This window comes from Prionailurus viverrinus, chromosome D4, assembly GCF_022837055.1.
Source record: "Prionailurus viverrinus isolate Anna chromosome D4, UM_Priviv_1.0, whole genome shotgun sequence".
Lineage (NCBI taxonomy): Eukaryota > Metazoa > Chordata > Mammalia > Carnivora > Felidae > Prionailurus > Prionailurus viverrinus.
The window spans coordinates 24,560,324-24,581,276 of NC_062573.1; the positions used below are offsets into that span (position 1 = coordinate 24,560,324).

The window sequence follows — 20,953 nt, forward strand, 5'->3', positions numbered from 1 at the left end:
CTGAGGATGCGGGAGAAGGGGCTGTCTGCTTCCACCCAGGCTCTTTGTTTTCTGTTCTTCCCTCCTTAGTTTCTGCTCTCAATACATTCTGAACAGATATTTAAAGAACATTGCTTTAAAAATAAAGAACACTGCTTTGAAGGTACGCCAAATTACTAGTCTGCTGGACCCCAGTCCACAGCCCAGTGTTGAAGGAAGCAGAGCAAGCCGTCCTCCACAGGCATTCGTCTTTCTGACCCCTTGGGGGAACATGCAGTCAGATTTCTGAAAGAAAGGGTGCTTTAGAAGTCATTTTTGTAGCAAAAGGATGCGTAATACTTGGAAGAAAGTTGCAACTCACAAGGCTGGGGCAGGAGGAACACGGACTTACACTGTGAAGTCTGGCTAACCTGACAGCCTTGCAGAGGGCACGAGAGGGAAAAAGATAGAAAGAGGGAAGCTAACCTACCAGAAACAGGGCTACAGCAGTGCCCAGGATGAAGCCCGCAATCACGTCGGAGCAGTGGTTCCGATACTCAGAGACCCGATTAAGGCCTGTCAGGAAGGCTGTGCAGAGGGTCCCGAGGCACAGCACTGGTTTAGCCAGCCGACTGCTCTTTGTCTTGATTGTGCTTGTGATGTACATCTGGAACAGGACAGAGACCAGCAAGTGACAGGCAGCCTCCTTGTGCGGTGCAAACACATACATGCACAAACATGCACCAGCACATGCAACAGGGGCCGCGCCCAAGTGGCCACACTGACTAGTTGAACAATTCCACTAAGTCAGGTAGGAAAGAATTTGGGTGGGAAACCAGTGCAGCAAGAACAATGGATGGCCGTCTCCTAATCATGTTTTGTGTTCTAGTGGGCCCATAAACAGAAATAGCGATGCAGAGAGTGACCGCATAATGAACATCAGAGTGTGCAAGTTTTATGCAACAAATTAAAGAATCACTTGGAGTATAAGGAAACCCACATAGAATCTCAGATGCCGAAGAAACCTTCTGTGAGAATGAATTTTATGAAAGAGAAGGCCAGGTAGGCGAGTGGCTAGTACGTTTTACTTTTGGTGTCTCCCAGAGTTCTAGCTGATTCTTCACACTTGTGAGCAACAAACACAAAAGCATTGACTGGTTAGTTGATTGGCTGCATTAGAACTTCCAGATGGGTGTGTCACACAAACAGGTTTCAGTTGTGCTAAATTCTCACGTTCCTTGGAACAGCTGTGATCAGCTCTCTGCATTCATTTACTCTGGTGTTTAAATTTTTAAAAAATGTTTTATTTCTTTCTGAGAGAGAGAGTGCAAGCCGGGAGGGGCAGAGAGAAAGGGACAGAGGATCTGAAGTGGGCGCTGCGCTGACAGCACGAGTGAGTCTGAGTGAGGCTGGAACTCATGAACCGCAAGATCATGACCTGAGCCGAAGTTGGAGGCTTAACCTACTGAGCCGCCCGGGTGCCCCTACTCTAGTCGTGTTTGAAATTATTGAACTCTGTGTTTTAAAATATCGAACTTTTCTATGGGTTCCCCGACATCCAAAAGGTTGGGAAAGGAGTTCCTGACCTGAGGAAAGGATGATGTAATTTATGGCACCTGAGATGTGGGCTGTTCTTATCTATTGTGAGGGGCTTGGCAACACTCTTAAAGTTTCATCGACTCAGTTATCAAATCCGTGTCTGGTGGCCTAGAGTCTCTTTCAAAGAAGTAAACACGGTTCCATCACCTGTGCAATGGTTATAAGAAACCACTAGAGGGCATTACTGATCCATCCCATCATTTCTTTAGAACCGATAAATGAATTTGCAACTCTGAGAAATAGTATGCTAATACTTACAGTCTACAGTGTGTTTGTATGACCTGAGCACATACAGGTTCAGTGGCTGCATTTTACAATGTTACAATGGAAACTTTTACTTTTGTAGAATGAGGTTTCAACAGTGGTGTGAATACAGAAGATGGAATTCTCTATCACATGTAATAGATGACCTACGAAAGTATGGTTTGATCAGTTACACAAATTAGAGCACATTACACCATTCTGGGGCTGTATAGGAAATGTTACTTAACATCTACACTAGATATATTTAACTCTAGTATTTTATCTTTTTATGTTGTTTAATTATACCCTTTATCAATCTTTCCTAGAAGATTACAAACTGTAAGAACAGGGCCTTAGGGTTAGTATTCTTCACGGTATTAACTAGTCCTTAGGAGATCTTTGTTGAGTAATTTCTGAAAGCACTTCACACATAACAGGGGCCCAAAAAATGTTCACACAATTGGAGTCTTGTATCACGGTTTATCTGATTATAGTCTGTGGGGCATGATTTGAATTGGATTATATCTGAATCCTTGAAAACATCTGCTATTCTGAGATTTCTTTTTTTCTCAAAAGAAATTTGTATCTCATTTGATGAGACAATAGATTATTATGAGTAACAGATTTATTTTTATAATGGTGTTCTACAAATTTCACACCTCAGTGGCTTGAGTTTGATAAATATGGGTAGGAAAAGGGTTCAAGAGTACATTGCTTCACAGAACTTAGGCTGTAGATAATTTAGAACAGAAGGATATTTTGAAAGTTGGAGAACATGCCAAATGCCTGAGAGGATTTTCTTTCTTTAAAGAATACATGGTCGGCCTGCCTATCTATCTATCATCTATCTATCATAAAGCAAGGCTCACCAAGCTACGATTGATCTGTTTGAGGCTTCTATATTATCTATGTGCATGTTTCCTAACACGGGGCAGCTGAGGTCATTTTTTTCTCTCCTATTCATTAAAGAGCAGATTTAAAAGGAATAACTAGGAAGACTCATTTTGGGTAATTGGTGGTTGACAAATTCATCCTACAGATGTGATCTTGTGAATGTGATGCCAAGGAGCCATCGTTTTAAAGAGAATATTCAGCAGTTTACTTGACGCTGTACTGAGTAGACCAGACGTGTAGTCAGTCCCCTTCTTTCCACCCTGAATGTAGGCATCCAGGTGCTGGCAGGGACGCCCTTCAACCGGAGGCAGACTCTCAGCAGAGAGTGCAGTTACCCTCACTTGAGGGGGTGGGAACATGCTCTCCTGGGGGGTGGGGGCGAGTCTTGCTCAGAACCTCTGGGAAGAATGGATTATTTCAAAGGGGTCTTTCCTCTGCCTTCTCCTTCCCTTCTACTGAGACTCACTAGACTAGTCCTACCTGGAACATAAAGTTCAAGTGAGGAAAAGATGTGTTTTTGACCAATAGTTGTTCTTCCCTAGGGAAATGCATAGGCTATCGGCCTTTGAGCTGATCCCTCTACTTGTGTGCTCTTGTTTCTAAGGAAGCATAGGCCAGAGAAAGGGGAGATGAAGTCACTTCCAAAATGGATGCAACTAAAGAGTAGGAAAGTAAAAGGGACAGCATGGTTTCTTCTTGTATTTTAAGATGTGGGACCCAATTTAGGTTTTCTCTGTGACGAAAGCAAACAATGTAGAGAGAACACTGTACCCCAGTGGGGGCAGTCAAAGCCTGTAGGACTTGGGGAGCAGGGACAAGTGAACTTTCGGGTGTTGGGGATCTGGTAGGATCACCCTTCTGTTCTGGGTAAATGGTGAAGAAGAGTGTCGGGAGGAGCAGAGGAAAGCTGTGTTTTTATCCCGGGTCTGTTGCACTACCCACGCAGCCGTTCACATTAACGCCCACACCTGCAAACTTGCAGGCAGGTGTGAGAAATGTATGCGGTCCCGGAACCAGTGGAACTTTGGCAAAGAGTGCTGTTGCGAGCAGTGGGAGGATCCCCGACAGGGTGCCAGAAGCCTGGGTCCCAGGTCTAACTGTGGGTTCTTACCTATTTCTCTGGGGCTCAGTTTCTGCATCTGTAAAATGGGAAGATTTGACTAAGAGATTATCCACATTCCCAAGTCAATATCCTCTGGCAGCTCGGTATGTTACCCTGGGGTGTTGGGGGGGAGGGAGGCAACGGGATGGTGCTATGCAGGAGAAACATGTTGTAACAGGACTTGAAAAATCACTCTAAGTGACTGTGACAAAAAAATGAAGGTGAGGAGGGCAGAGAGACATGTATCCCAGCCGACATCTCATCTTGGGAGTGCCGGCAAGACTGGGCTACTCACCGTGGCATATAAGGCGGAATAAATGCTCAGAGCGGCATGTTTGGAGGGAAAGGACCTCCGAGCCTTTTCTATCACTTCCATGTCCCCGGTACAAATGTTGCCATTGTTTATGAACTGGTGGTGTGCTCGGCAGTCTGTACTGGTGTAGTTCGGCTTGCACACTGTCAGGAAGTACGGGGTTAGGTGCCCCGTGACCACCTGTCCGGCGTTTACAAAAATGTCAGTAGCAAAAAGTCCGAAGGCAAATACCCCTACAAGGAGATTTGAAACGATTAGCAATGGTGAGGTGCACCGTCGGTTGGTTTTGTCCCTGAGAGGAAAACATAGTGAGAGTCCATCAGAACCTACCAAAAATGATCTCGCCAAATTGTCTCCCCAACCTTTATCTTTGCAGGGAGTGGTGCCTGCTTCCCAAATCATTATTCCATTCAAATTGATGCAGATATTCTGCGGTTAGCATTTTATCATTTTGTATAAACCAGAAGCAGTATGTTCTAATGGGAAGGACTGGATTTGGGGAATCATACAGATTTGGGCTCCATCCAGCCCCAACATTGCTGACATTTACAGAAGTTATTTGCCTCCTCTGAACCTTGGTACCCTCAGTCACAAAATGGTCGGGGGGGGGGGTGATACCTCTTGGGGGGCAAGATTAAGTAGGATAGGTACAAAATCCTCCCTTTGGCGTCAATAGCTACTCAACATCAGTTCCTTTTTTTTTTTCCTGTAGAAAATATATTCTGCCTGCTCATGTTTGGAATCTGAGGAGGGGATATTTATGACATCATGGCGGCTGAAGTGAATGAGGTTGTTAGGGAGTTATCCTTAAAGATAAAAAAGGTCATTCCAGAAACCTCGATTGACTTGGATGTTTCATTTGACAGTTGGGCAGAGAAAATGAGAAGAAAGGGAGAGCGTTAAAGAAAAATGTTGGTGACTGTATCGGTTTCATACAGCTGCTATAAAAAGTTACCACAAACAGTAGCTTAAAACAACACAAGTGTATCTTCTTAGAGTTCTAGAGGTAGGTTTCCCTGGGTGAAATCAACAGGTTAGCAGGATTGTGTTCCTTCTGGAAGCTTGAGGGTAGAATTCATTTCTTGCCTTTTCCAGATTCTAAGCTGTTTTACATTCCTTATCTGTGACCCCCTTCTAGCAATTATGTCACTATGACCTCTGCTTCCATTGTCACATTTTCTTTGACTCAGAGTTTCCTGCCTCCCCCCCCCCCCGCCTTTTTTTTTTTTTAAAGTTATTTATCTTGAGAGAGAGATTTTGAGAGAGAGAGAGAGCGAGAGCGCAGGGGAGGGACACAGAGAGAGAGAGATTTCCAAGCAGGCTCCGTGCTGCAGGCACAAAGCCCAGCGTGAGGCTCAAACCCACGAACTGTGAGATCACGACCTGAGCTAAAACCAAAAACAGGACGCTTAACGGACTGAACCACCCAGGCACCCCTCCTGCCTGCCTCCCTCTTATAAGGACTTTTGATTACATTGGGTCCACCTGTCCAACCCAGGATAATCTCCTCAACTCAAAAGCCTGAGTTTAATCACACCTGTAAATTCCCCTTTGTCATATAAGGTAACAAATCCACAGTTTCCAGGGATCAGGATATGGACATTTTGGGAGAGGAGGGCATTATTGTTTCTGCCACACTGAGTTTGCTGTTTGGCTGAGAATCCTGTGGGTAGGCTGTATTTCCTGGATTTTATCTGTCCTCTGGCAAATTCCACGGGATTAGTCCCAATAAGATTGAACAGGGTAGGGCAGAATTCTTTATAGGAAGCTTCACTGTGAACTCTTTCAAAGCCTACACAGTACAGCTATAGATTATCAGTGCACTATTGTCTGTTAAAAATATCAAAGGGGGATGTCCAGAGCCGAGGTACATACAAGTTACTTGAAAGGATAAAGACTTCCCAAATGCAGCTCAATTATGGGAGAAGTTGGCAAGTGTGAGAGTCAGCATTAACCCTTGTAAATGTCAAGGATCTGCTACAGTTTCAGTTAAGTTTCTACCCAGCTTCGACTCCCATATTCAATGTCCTCCATCTGCAAATTGTGCTGACATCAGCACTGAAAAGTTGATCCATTATAGCAGAAGTGAAGACAAGTTTGGCTGAAACCTTCATCCGGTTTTCATTTTGATCTGTATTGATTGCTATAATTTTCTTTTTTGTGGCTTTGCCAGGATGTGCTTTATCACAATGAGAACTGGCTCTTTTAATAGCTTCAGCCAGCTCACTCTCAGAGGGTCTGACCTCTGAGAGTAGGCAATCATTGATCATTCGTGGCAATTTTCCCCCCAGGTTCAGGAAGTCTGAATGGTTAGAGATTTTTTTTTTTTTTTACACCTTTAAGCAAGATTCTTAAAGACCAGGTCTCTGGCTTTTTCAAGGGGCAATAAGTCTGTCTGGGCATACTTTTCCAGGAAACCCGGGTAATTTATGATTTGAAAAAGGACAAGTGCCAGCACTTTCCTCTGGCATTTTATTTGTCAGAAGTGCTTCCAATTAGGGCGGGTTTGTTCTTTCTGAGACAGGATTTCTAGGCTCCTAGGATGGGTGTCTGAAATGCCAGCTCTGTGGTCCATGGTGATTCTGTGATGGGCAGCTCTCCTATTTATTGTCCTGTGATATTTTGCAGAAAGTTGCTTTCCCTCTTCTTTGCCTCCTTAGCCATCATCTCTGCTTCTCCTAATGGCTTAACAAGCATCTGCTTTCCAAACATTTCATTCCGGTGCATTTGATCTAGCTTCAGAAGGGCACTGTCACAGGCCACCTGAATGTCACAGGCCATGCCAACAAAGGGCGGCAGAACCTGAAGCAGCGATTCACAGACAATGTCCTATCACACGGGGCTTTTGTAAGACACTCCAGCCATTGCCCTTAACCCTGAGCTACTTGTGTGTATTTTACAAGCCTCAGAAGCTAACAATAGCTCCTTTTGTCCTCACGGTCAGGTGGAATACCATTTATGGTCTCTGTATTGCAACGTATGATTTGAAGGGGATGTTTTTAAGATGTCTATAGAACCTACCTTGGTGTCAAAAAATTCTTTAAGTGAGGTCATATTTTTGAAATTTTAACAGATACATTTTTCATTCCTATAACCCTCCCTCGTGGGTTCTATTTATCTTATGAATCTGCTCCCAGTAGTGTTCCTTGCTTCAGGGGAGCTGATCGCATTTATGAATGAATTTATAAGCTGATACAATAGCCTAAAAGTAAAGTGCTTTTGATTTGCCAGAGCTGTGTCCCTGAGACACTTGTTATTGTTGTTGCTTTGTTCGGAATTCCAAAAAGGCTTGGATGGGAAGACTGAGAGCCACCCTTGGGGGTGGGGGTGGGGGATGTGGCTGAGGATGCCACACAAGGAGGCTGAAGCAGTGAAGAGGCACTCCCATGCTCCCTGCCTCATGCTGGCTGACAAACCCAGGGTCAGGGCAACAGAAATCTCCAGAATGATTTCTGGAAATCCATTTGAAGTGTGTCCTATCCCTCTCAGGGTGTAGCTCAGGAGCTGCAAGCCTTTTAGAGAAGCTTCACACCCAGCACGGTATCAGACGAGGGTACCTGCATTAGCAACGGCAGAAGATCAAATTGGTGGAGCCCAAGGGCCTCCTCACAAGACTCATATGTTCTGGTGTGGTGTGGGGTAAGCAGTTGTAAATTCCCATATCCCTAAGGGATGACAGGCATTAGAATGCCGACAGGACCAAGAGGCTAGGAGGGCCTGAAATTAGGACAAAGAGATTGATTATGATGTCTGTGGTCCTTGTCAGGATGCCATAGATCAGCTAAGGAAACCTAAGCATGCCTCTTCTTTGTTGTTTGTTTTTTAAAGTTTATTTATTTATTTTGAGAGAGACACAGACAGCGCGAGTAGGGGAGGGGCAGAGAGAGAGGAAGAGAGAGAATTCCAAGCATGCTGCACACTGTCAGCACAGAGCCCAACGTGGGGCTCCAACTCAGAACCATGAGATCATGACTTGAGCTGAAACTAAGAGTTGGATGCTTAACCAACTGAGCCACCCAAGTGCCCCGGCCTCTTCATTGTGGTGTTAATATGACACCCATCAGGCAAGCCCAAGGATAAAGAAAGAGGAAAATGAAGGTATTAAAAAGTCCTTATTTTTTTCCTCAGGATTCTATCTGGGTCCATCTGATCTCAGTCTGTCTATGGACAAATTAGGGTCTTTGATCACTAGTAATTTGGGACATGGAGGTCAAATTCTGGGACCTGGTCCCTACTATGGAATCATTACAGTATTCTACCCTTTCACTCAACCATGAACGTAGAAAAACAGTGACATAACCAGGAAATGTGCATGAGGAGAACCACCAAAGCCACAGATAATTGGCATGCTGGAAAAACAGGACTCATACCAGGATACCATTAGGCCTTCCAAACAAAGAACTGGGAAAATACATAACCGGACTCCGTGGTATGAAGGAGGATGCTATTGCTTTTCACACAGGTGCCCTTCATTAGGAAACCTAGCCCCAGATAGTAGGTTGGGAACGGGGTGAGTAGGGGCTGGTGGGTGAGGGAAACACTACATTCCTTTTAGCCACAAAGATCCTGTGGCCTTTAGAGGTGGGGCTTCTAAATTGAAGGCCAACTGTTCTATGTTCAATTATAAATGTGTAATTTACAGTTTAATATGGCACCTAGCTGACAGCCTCTGGTGGAGCATCTCTCAATGGTCTACTAAAGTATACATGGGGCTTGTGAAAAAAGATGGAAACTCATAATGTCAGCCCAAAGGGAGAATCAGCAAGGGATTTCCATTGTCAATAAGTGACATGGAGTGAGTTTACTCTGTCTGTCTGTCTCTGTCTCTGTCTCTGTCTCTCTCTCTCTCTCTCACACACACACACACACACACACATACACACAATTTTACTTCATGAAAAACTCAAGCTTCTCCTTAGAAAACAGAGATCAGGGGAGAAAACCTAGGGCGAGAATTCCTTTCTGTCCTACCATCTGGCCGCTGACTCAGATTCAGGCTTTTTAGATTGCTCAGAAATAGGGCTGCAGTCACTCCACTGGATGAGGTCTGCTCTTTGAATTTATCTGAAACTCTCTCCTCTCCTTCTTCACTCTCCTGAATGTATTCAGAAACATAGTCATGGACAGCAACTCGGTGGGAAGTGGCAGGAGCACGGGCAGTAGTGTCTTCTAGGAGGAACACACCCAGACGGGCTCTAGAGAGCAGGGCCTGCTGGGTCCTGTGGTTTTGTGTGCTTCTCATCTTTACAGTAGTGGGGGTACAAGGAGATGCCAGTTCACTGGAGCCGAGGAGCTCCAGTAGAAAGCCTGCTGGCTGGGAACTGGACTGAAGCTGTGCACACCAACCGGCTGGCAAGCTGTCGTTCCGGAGAGCAGGCCAAGAGCAAGCCACAATTCTGTTGATGAATACTGTGTATAGGGCTTGCCTCACTTAAAAGTGAATGGGGCGAGAGGTGCCTGGCTGGCTCAAGCAGTAAAGTGTGTGACTCTTGATCTTGGCTCTGTCATGATCTCACAGTTTGTGAGATCGAGCCCCATGCTGGGCTCTGTGCTGACAGCGTGGAGCTTGCTTGGGATTCTCTCTCTGCCTCTCTCTCTCTCTCAAAATAAATAAATAAACAACAAAAATGAGCAAATAGGGAGGGATGCCTGTGTGGCTCAGTAGGTTGTGTCCAACTTCAGCTCAGGTCATGTTCTCGGCCCTGTGTTGGGCTCTCTGCTGTCAGCACAGGGTCCTCTTAGGATCCTCTGTCTCCTTGTCTCTCTGCCCACTACCCCCACCCCCCCCTCCCCGCCTCATGCTTGCTTGCATGTTCTCTCTCTCTTAGAAATAAATAAAAATTAAGGAAAAAGAGTGAATAGGGAGAAAGAAACAATCACATACTCATGGGGTCTTAGAAAAAATATTTCTATTCGAGACTTGTAGGAATTTTACATTAGTGACTATTCCGTAATGTCTACCTCTCATTAGAATTGTAGAATATACAAGCTCTCTCAGAGCACTGACCACCTCTACTTTAACACTGCACACTAAGTACCTAGTATCAAATGTGGCACATAGTAAACATTTCATACATATTTGTGGATCGATTCATGAACTGCTAAAGAAACCTCAGAGCAACAATAGAAGAGGATAAAAAAGCATAGGAACTTGTCCAAATTATCTAACTCACATTGTCGTCTCACATCCTTGATTCTACTGAACACAGAACACAGGGTTGACAATAAACCATTTGGCATGTAAGCTGTAGGGACCATGTCTCTTTTTTATAAACTTCACAAAATCCTGCATAGTCCCACTTAGCAAGTAAAGAGAATAATTGAAAACTGGGACTATGTAAGTTCTCATGAGTCGGGAAACTCATAAGTCATCATTGTAAATTAAAGGATTCTCCATTTTTGATGCAGCAAGAATGAAAAAAGAACCTTAAATTGGAATATGGAGATCCCTGCTATATACATAGGAGAGACTTCCTGCCGGGGAGGCCTGTGAATCCCGAACCCATGACCAGCTTGGGTATAGTTTTAGACTTAGACATATTTGAGAGAAATGTCCCCATTTCTGATCCTCAGAAGTTGCAATGGTTGTCAGTTTAAATATTAACACAGGGGCACATGAAATAATGACTCCTACCTATTCTCATGCAGAGAAACTAAAATATAGAACTTCAAAAAAAAAAAAAAGAAAAGAATATTGAAAAAGACATAAAAACGAGTTATCTGGGTTAGGTTGGTCACAGTACTCTCTGAAAAGGGGAGGGACTCCCATTCCTCCGTCAACATCCCTTCTCAGCCTCTCATCTAACATTTCTAAAAGAGGGCTGATCCTGTGTCTATGTTTAGCAAAACAGTGCAGTGAAAGAGAGGATGGAAGAACTATTGTGCTATGTGGCATTGAGAATGCTTGAACATTTTCTCATGTTCAAAATGTAACCAGCTTTGTGAATCTTTTGTGATAGTTTTCCTACTATGACACTGAGCAACAAGCAAACCACCCTCAAAGCAGTTCCTAGCCTTTGGTTTAGTGGGGAAATGGATGAAAAGCTTATCCCACAGGAACAAGGAGAGCCAGTGACATGGGTTCGTCAGTCCATTTTCAACAGTGGAAGGGGAACACCTAAGGAATTCTTATGGGCCATGTCCTCAGTGCACATTCTGATTCAATCACCAACTCTTAATTCCACCAAATCTCCATTGTAAATAGAATACAAGATACAAAGAAATGAACAGAGTTCCTTTTTGCTTTTACTTTTGCCACATCGAGTTCCTTAGTGGAAAATCTCAGTGGAGAAAGTCAGTCAGCTGTTGCTCTCAATTCAGCTGTGAAGACCATTCTCTCAGGAAACAACCATTTCTTTAGGAAAAGGAAAGAAAGAAGGTGAAATGTCTTTTCGTTTTTGAGAGAGACAGAGAGAGAGAGAGAGAGAGACGGAGAGAGACAAAGAGAATCTAAAGCAGGCTCCATGCCCAGTGAGGAGCCTGACCCAGGGCTCGATCTCACAACCTGAGCCAACATCAACAGTAGGATGTTTAACTGACTGAGCCACCCAGGTGCCCTGAAGCGTCTTCTGTTTAATATGCTTTATTCAAACTGAAAGTTACCCAATGAAGAGACTTATCTGTGTTACCATGTTCATCCCATTTCCTTGTAAGGATGTACTGCACAGGTGAGATGTTTAAATAAGAGTGCCATGGATACTAGGTAATAACAATAAAGACAGTAACAAGGATAGCTAGTACTGTGTGCTTAGTGTGCATTAGGTATTGGTCTAAATGCTTTAGAATATAGTTCACTCAGTTGCCACCACAACTCTATGAGGTAGACACTGTTAGTAGCTCCACATTTCACAAAGAGGTCAATTAACTTGACCAAAAAAGAGCTGGGATTAGAAACTAAATAGTATGGCTCTAAATCCACACTCTTTTTTTTTTTAAGTTGATTTATTTATTTTGAGAGAGAGAGAGAGAGAGAGAGAGAGAGACAGTGTGAGTGGGGGAGGGGCAGAGAGAAAGGGAGAGAGAGAGAGAGAGAGAGAATCCCAAGCAGGTTCCACACTGTCAGTGCAGAGCCTGATGTGGGGCTCAAACTCAGGAACTGTGAGATCATGATCTGAGTCGAAACCAAGAGTCAGACACTTAATCAACTGAGCCACCCAGGTGCCCCTAAATCCATACTCTTAATCATAACCTTCTAAGCTTATATTTTCATAAACCTAAAAAAATATGAGTAGGCCACAGCTCATGAGTTCGAGCCCCGTGTTGGGCTCTGTGCTGACAGCTCAGAGCCTGGAGCCTGCTTTGGATTCTGTGTCTCCCTCTCTCTCTGCCCCTAACCCACTCGCATTCTGTCTCTGTCTCTCTCCCAAAAAAAATAAACATTAAAAAAAATTAAAAAAAATATGAGTAGGCATCAGGCCATGAAAAACAACACTTTTAGTCCTGTTTGCTTGGCCACACACACACACACACACACACACACACACACATGCACACACACGTGCAAATGCACACTGAGAAGAGGCAAGGATTTAGAACATGCCCCTGATGAAATGTATTGCACTTGTCACAACTGAACAAGAATTCCTCAATATTTTAGGCAACAATTTTCCAACAAGAATATTATGATAAAATACTTGGGATATGTCATCACTGAATGAGATAGTTTTTTTTTTTTTATCACTTTGGCAATGAATCTAATTTTTTTCTAATATATTACAACACCCATCAGTGCAAATTGATCTACACACATCAAATATCTCATGCTTCAGAAAGAAGTTTCTGACACTATTGAATACATCAGTTCCTTGGACAGTTAATTTCAGGTGTTCACAAAACAAGATCCATGTGGTCTCTGTTTCCTACATATTTCATGGAAACACCAAAGGCTGATGGGAGTCTACTTGTCTTAATGGCATGGTTTTAATAAAATTTAAAATAAATTTTAAGAATAAATAAATTTTAAGATTAAAATAAAATTTAAGAATAATTTTATTTAAATCAACTAGTCTGGACCTCAGCTCCTTTATATCACAGGGTTATTATGCAAATCACAGAAATAGTTGTAAAAACATTTTGTAATTGTGAGCTTGATATAGATACTAGTTACTACTATTTTTATAACTGAGGGAAATAAATGTCCTCAGTATATTTTATTTTATTTTTAATGATTTATTTTTGAGAGAGAGAGAGAGAGAGAGAGAGCGAGCATGCACGCAAGTGGGGGAGGGGCAGGAGAGAGAGTTCAGAAGATCAGAATTGGGCTCTGTGCTGTCAGCACAGAGCTCATCACGGGGCTCAAACTCACAAACTGTGAGATCAAGACCTCAGACAAAGTTGGATGCTTAATTGACTGAGCCACCCAGGCTTGATTATAAAATTGGTTATAAAGTTATTTTTAAAACAGAGGAGAGACAAGGACCCTATAATGCTAACAACCTCAATCAAATATTCGACTCTTTGTGTTATTCATTCTCCGTATTAATAAAGTACCTTTTACAATATGATGAGCTGGTGGTTTTAAAAAGTACCTTATATTTGGCAGTATATCTACTCATCATGATGGATGAAGGTTAAGGATAATTACTTAATAAAGATGATGGGTAATCAACAGGAAGCATTCCTCCTAAATATTTTTATAAATGAAAGAACAAACACATCTCTCCTTCCCCAAAGCATAAAATTACATTTCTTGATGACACAGTTTCATCTCAACTGGAGTGTCTTCTTTAGTCCTCCTTTCTGGGGACAGTTCCTCAGTGTTTTTCTCTCTCAAATGTCTGACTCCTGCTGGCCTTTCAATATCTGCCTCTCAGTTCCCCTAGGCAGTGTGGATCCAAATGCTGCTTGAGAGAGACAAAGATCCTAAAAGTTGGCCAGAGGCAGTGGAATTCTACAATAAAATGGAAGTTGCATGCAGGTAAATCTAGGAAGTATGCCCTAGATACAAACTAAATATGGAGAGGGAAGATTCTAGATTCCTAACCTACCAAAGAATCTAACAATGGGTATATTAAATTCTGAAGGGCTTCTAAATAGCAGATCCCGAGTTCTGCCCTTTCTGATAATGTTTGTGTTTCAAAAACAAAGCTGGTGCTTTGAATTCCCTCCATTCCCACCACTGACAAGCATCAAGTCCTGTTGATAACTGACAGATTACTGATCTGGTGCTGTTGCCCTCTGCTTGACGCATTTCCTAATCACTTATCACATTCAAATATAATCATTTAAATTGTTTCCAAAGCACCACTTTTTTAATCGAGGTATTACTGACATAGAACATTAATTTCTTTTCTTTTAATTTTGAGAAGGTTTTATTTATTTTTGAGAGAGAGAAGAGAGCGAGCAGGGGAGGGGCAGAGAGAGAGAGGGAGACAAAGAATCCGACGCAGGCTCCAGGCTCTGAGCTGTCAGCACAGAGCCCGATGTGAGGCTCGAACTCGTGAACCACAAGATCATAACCTAAGCTGAAGCTGGACGCTTAGCTGCCTGAGCCACCCAGGCTCCCCGAACATTAGTTTCAAGTGTGCAGTATAGTGATTCGATATTTGCATATATTGCAAATTTTATTTTTCACATAGAAAGCTTTGAAACCGCCCTTTATCGATTGTTGGAAGTCATTTCCAATATTCACACAGTATTTTTGTATCTCACTGTGCCTAATTTTGTGATGTGTGTAGTATCTTCATAGCAAAAATATTCACGTAACATTTGAAGCAAAAATCTGAAGTATACTTGTCTTCCTAAATCTTTAAAACTGAGGGTGGTCCTGCTTCCAGGGGTCATTTTGCAGTGTTCAGAGGCATTTTTGATTGACACTAGTGGGTCAGGGGTGCTACTGACATCTGGTGTATAGAGGCCAGGGATGCTACTGAACACCCTATGCAGAAAAGAATGATCTGGCTCAACAGGTCAATAGTGCTGAGGTTGAGAAATGGCTTTATAGCAGAGAGGTTCACTGACGTGCCATGAATGTGCACTGGCTCATCTGCAAAGTGTAAGAAAGTGGCCATCTACTTGCTCCTTTCATCAGAGTCCAGTCTTTAAACACTGGTGCTGGGAAGACCCTCAGGGAAGGATCGCTAGAGTCTCATATGACTAACTTTCCTCTTGATAATGAGAGTACCCTATAGAGTCTGGAGTAGGAGTCTTGCTCTGGACTGTATGTAATGTGCTGGTTCACAGAGGATGGCACTCAAAGGAGAGCAGATTTGTTCCATCCACTGAGCAAAGCAACCACAGGCAGCCTCATCACAACCTCTGGAGACCTGAACAGAGGTCTGGTTCTGCCTTTTAGGTTATTCAGAGCTCCCAGCCTCAGTATCCCTCTCCTCCCTGCATCTCTGCTCCCTAGAAGGAAACACCAAACAGGACAGTCTTGAAGTCTGGTGGCTTGGCTGCTCACGGAGCCCAGAAACTGAGGTTCCATTTTTTTCCCCTAAGACCCATCCTGGCTTTCTCCTCCTGATCTATATCCTAGAGCTTCTACTCTGGTTCCTGATCTATATCCTAGAGCTTCAACTCTGGTTTATATTGCTGAGCTCCAGAAATATCTCCATCTGCTTATAAGCCCATGCCCTGCCTTGCATTTGCCCTTTTTCTCCAGCTTCTTGTCTCAGAACTAAAGTTGGGTGCCTGGGCACCCTAATTTTTTAGAAAAGAATGGAACTTCAGCTTCTTCAGTTGGCACATGGGGCTGGCCTAGTTCACGGGGCACCTAGGTTCCTAAGGCAGTCGCTATCCTGCTGTGAAGTCACTGCCAACTCTAGACAATTCTCTTTGTAGGACAGCCTTTAAAATCACATATCTATCCCCACAAACTCCCTGTTTCCTTTTTCTACATTATTTTTCCCCATGGCACTTATCTCCTAATGAACACTATAATTTACTTATTTATTTTGTTTAACGCTTAGTTTCCCCTACTGGAATATAAACTCAATGAGGGCAAATAAATCTCTATTTGGTTCACTAATATGTCCTCAACACCTTAATCAGTGCTTACCATATGGTAGATGCCAGCAAATTATTTGTTGAAGGCTGAATGAATATGATCAGTCCTCCAGTTTATAATTTAATTATAAATACTGAAGGTACATAGAAATGGACTTACTGAATCCAATGACATCTCTTTTCAGATAAAGTACATTTAAATGACTTTCCAAATGGAGAAGGATTTTCTAGTTCTCAAAAAGGCTGACATTAAGCTTGTCTCAGGGTATCAATTCTTATGGCCATAAAACACTGTGACCTTTGAAACTGCACTTAAAATATTCATGCTCCATTTAGATCATAGTTAATTTATGGCAATTAATTAGTGTTACATGAATTAACTGTTTACCATGCTACTTTCTATTCTGTCCAGTGCTACCTCATCCACAGACCTGACCTAAATGGCATAAGACTTGCTTAGTATTTAATTAAATTTTTATTAGAAGTAATAATGGAGCAACTATAGGATCCCAAATGGAAAGCCCATAATAAATAGCTTCTGGGTGACAGGCTATTTTAGTTGCTAACAGACAGTCTAATCTTGACATATTTAGATGAGTTTTTTTCCTTTAACCTCAAACAAATTAGTTATTCAAGAAGATAGTTTAGCTTTCCCTCCACATGGCAAACAACCCCAAAACCCTCACCAAATTCTAATGCTTTTTATTCATTACTTTCCAATATTAAAATAAAAAGTTACTGTTTAATAGTTGATATTTACAAGAATACTTTTACTCAAGTATATTTGTAAATGAAAAGGATATAACTAAACTTATCTTCATGAATTTTTGGGAAAATGTGACTTCCTTATGTTGTCTTTGCTCCTGAAAAAAGAACGCAGTGGTTTATCTCTTTCGAGAACTTAAATCTGGGTGTTGTTGTTGTAGAATTTAATGCAATACCAAAGAGATTGTATAAGAAAAGGACTGGAGAGGAAAAAGATGAGGCAAGGGAAAAGTCCAAGTTCGTGTTACTAATTTAGGTACATCTGTTCTTATAAAATGCTGGTGAAATTTGTTAGTTCAGCCATCCTTTTCCACCCTTCCCACATCATGTAAACAAAACTTGAGAAATTAAACAACAATTTAGAAAGGGGTGGAACACTTATGAGGGTACATCCCTACATTCAGGAGGCTGGGAATCCTTCCTGTAATGATAACTTTGGGAAAACCAATTTACTGTTGGATCTGTGAATCTGAAGAATTCCATCTTCTCTGTGAAGGCCAACACACTTAGCATCTGTCTACTGGTGGAGATGGCTTCATTTGAAGGTTTTCCCTTTGGCTTCACTATTCTTGCCATTTTCTTTTCTTTTCTTTTTTTTTTTTAATTTTTTTAACGTTTATTTATTTTTGACACAGAGAGAGACAGAGCGTGAACGGGGGAGGGGCAGAGAGAGAGGGAGACACAGAATCGGAAGCAGGCTCCAGGCTCTGAGCCATGAGCCCAGAGCCCGACGCGGGGCTCGAACTCACGGACCGCGAGATCGTGACCCGGGCTGAAGTCGGACGCTTAACCGACTGAGCCACCCAGGCGTCCCTATTCTTGCCATTTTCTTACTGAAAATTTAAATTCGGATCTGTGGGGTAGAGTGAGGGGATGCTGTGCAAGTCCACACCACCCAGACTAGGGGAGACTGAGAGCCAAGGTGCCACGCTCAGTTCTGCTTCCTACACTGAGGACCACGTTAAAGGACGTGGCCATCCTTCCGGATAGCCTCTATTTTGCCACTCCTTCTCCCTGCCCCTTAAAAAAATAATGTTTAGCTCTCTTTTCTGATTTTAAAATTATACATATTGATGATAAAAATTAAAAATTAGAGCATAGAAAGCAAAAGATAAAAATTATTCAACCATTCTTCTAACACTCAGAAGTGACAAAGGTAACTTTTAGTGTATTTCCCTTCAATCTTTTTTTCTCTGGGATACCCACACACAAATAAACACACACATACACACCTATGATACTGTATCCTTATTTTGAACTATAGATTCATAGTGTCTTGACTTTTTCACATAAAATTATATCGTGAATATTTCCCTTTTCATTAAAAATTCTTAAAAATAGGGGCTCCTGGGTGGCGCAGTCGGTTAAGCGTCCGACTTCAGCCAGGTCACGATCTCGCGGTCTGGGAGTTCGAGCCCCGCGTCAGGCTCTGGGCTGATGGCTCGGAGCCTGGAGCCTGTTTCCAATTCTGTGTCTCCCTCTCTCTCTGCCCCTCCCCCGTTCATGCTCTGTCTCTCTCTGTCCCAAAAATAAATAAACGTTGAAAAAAAAAATTAAAAAAAAAAATTCTTAAAAATAATATTTTCTGAGGTTGCAACTTATGGTGGGAGCATTATTTTGAAAAAATTGTATCTTGAGAGATTTCTAATTTAGGTTATAAAAAATAATTTTAGTCCATAAAAATTAATCTATAGCAGTGATCATTTCCATAGGATAAATTATTTGAAGTAGAATTTTGGGTTAAAAAGGACAGCTGTTTTTAAGATTATTGAAATATACCATCAAACTGCTATGCAGAAAGGGTATATCAGTTTAGTCTTGCCAAAAATGTATTCGAATTCCAACTTTTCCCTCACCTTTGACAGCATACAGCATGATTCTGCTTAAAAATATTTTGCTAATTCACTGGTCATTTTGCAATGCGAAGCTGATCGTATTTGTTGGGAAATACTATTTGTAATGGACTCTAGAATAATTACATAAACGGCAAGAGAAAGTCATGGGATTTCAACTTAATTAGAAGAGTTAGCTGAAACAGTTGCCATTTTCTGATCATTTTTGGTGGCCACTAGGTCAGAAAAACAGACTGTTAATCTCTTTACAATAACATTTCTAGTATATTTGATTACTGCCTTAGTTTACTTTGATTGTTTTCAAAGGAAGCATCCCTATTTAAAGGATTTTTAAGTAGTATGTTTTTTCCTCTTATAAAAAAACATTAATCCAGGTACTAAAAAAAAAATGTTAGTCTTCTTAAGATAAATAGCCTTTCCCTACACCTTCAACTCTCCTATATGAAGTTAGGACAGACTTCTCTCACCTTCTCTTAGAAACTGCCTAACTTATGTACTTTAATTTCCTGGGACTAAGCTGAAGAGTGGTAATAAAGTTAATTAAACAGCAGGTAAATGAATATTTAAGAACCAGCATTTATGGAAGCAATTTTAGGCAAATCTGTGTCTTAACACAGGTAATCTTTGTTCTTTACTTATCCAAAAAAAAAAATTAATGAAAACTTACTATGTGCCAGGCATTTTGCAATATGCTGTTGATAAAAAGTGAAAAGATACAGTTCCTGCTCTACGAAGGATCACAAGTTAGTAGGAGTAAAAATCTTACATAATTACAGTGAAATTTTAAGTGCCTATAAAAGATGCAGGTGTAAGGCTCAGTGGGGGCTGGGGAGAGGAGGTAGAGAGCTGTCTGGGTTGGTAAACAGGTAACATGTAAGCTGCGTGTTGGAGAACGAGCAGGATTGTCAGCTGTAAGGGCGAGAGGATGGCAATAGGCAGAAGGAGCAGCACATGAACAGGAACCAGGGCAAAGCATCACACTGTTAAGCACGCTAGGGATTCTTTGAAAGAATTTAAGCAGGGAAATGACCTGGTCATACTTTTGCTCCGGAAACACGTGCAAAGTGGTCAGTGGATGTTATTTTTGCAGGGCTGGGGTACACAGAGCCACGTTGCAAGACAAGATGGAGGGAGACCACTTACAGGGCAAGAAATTTCAATGGCTTAAAGCTGTGGCTCCCAAACTTCAGAGTGCATCAGAATCACCTGGATGACCTATCATGAAACACAGATTATCAGGCTCCATCCCCAGACTTTCTGATTCCGTAGGTATGGAATGGAGCCTAAGAATGTACATTTCTAACAAGTTCTCCTTTGGTTTAATGTGACTTCTAGGTTTTTGATTTAAGCAACTGGGCAGATCCTGGTGCCATAAAACAAAAGATGAAAAGAATGGAGCAGGTGCTTCCTTAGCCAGCAATCTCTCTTCTCTTTTGATGCTGTTCCTCTAATTCTCCGAGGTTTACATGCTACCTGCTGGCTGTCTCCCCACACAAGCATCCCTGTGAGAAGTATCTCTGTCAGCTTATGATAGACCCCAATGGACTAAAGTGTCACTGATTATGGAAATGGGAGTTTGATGTTCCTCTAGGGTGAGACACTTCTATTTAATTGTCCTCCTGAAACCACACCTCAGCTCGATGCACTGACTACAGTAGGGATTTCAAGTACCACCGCTGGCAATTGGCAGGGTTCGTTCCTGGATGGTGGGGGCCTTTTGGCATCCCTCCGTGAACAAAGTCTTGCCCTGACAATACACACAGGCAGGTCTGTATAAATAACAGATATCAGTTACAATTTCTATTCTTTGGACTCTGCCCCAGCTGGGGGGGATCCCAAATAGGTATAAATTATCTTTGCCAAGGAAAAACAACAGTGACTTTTATAAAGATATCTCTGCTTAATTATAGTCTAATAACCTTCTGCTTTGAATAACTTGCTCTCATTATATGATCAGGCAGTGAACATGAAATCTTCTCCGAATCAAATTATGTAAATGTGTCTATATACATACACAGGCACTCTCATACTCCTTGGGAAAAGTTACTTCATCCCATTTTATATCAGATCTTCACTTGTACAATTAGGATTATCAATTACCTTATTGGGTGTTGGGTGGATTAAATGAAATGTTTATAAAGCATCTACTCCACTCCACTGATAATAAATACTCTCTTTTCTCCTTTTGTTTTCCCCTCGATGATTTGTTACCTCGCCACTCTGGTGGGAAGTGACCGAACTCCGAACATCTTTGAAAGGCACCACTGTTTGGAATGAGTG

The 20,953-nt window shown here is 42.1% G+C and overlaps 1 protein-coding gene across 6 annotated transcripts in view; it reads right to left on the reverse strand.

Moving 5' to 3' along the window:
* Window positions 1–20,953, reverse strand: part of PLPPR1 (phospholipid phosphatase related 1) — a 327,145-nt gene that overhangs the window by 9,872 nt on the left and 296,320 nt on the right. For 5 of the 6 annotated variants that reach the window (XM_047830313.1, XM_047830312.1, XM_047830311.1 and 2 more), the window contains 2 exons: window positions 4,092–4,342; window positions 449–625 (listed from right to left, as the gene is read on the reverse strand). In XM_047830313.1, coding sequence (XP_047686269.1) covers window positions 449–625; window positions 4,092–4,342 — 428 coding nt within the window. The remainder of the gene's footprint in view (window positions 1–448; window positions 626–4,091; window positions 4,343–20,953) is intronic. The other variant, XM_047830317.1, reaches the window with a different exon arrangement.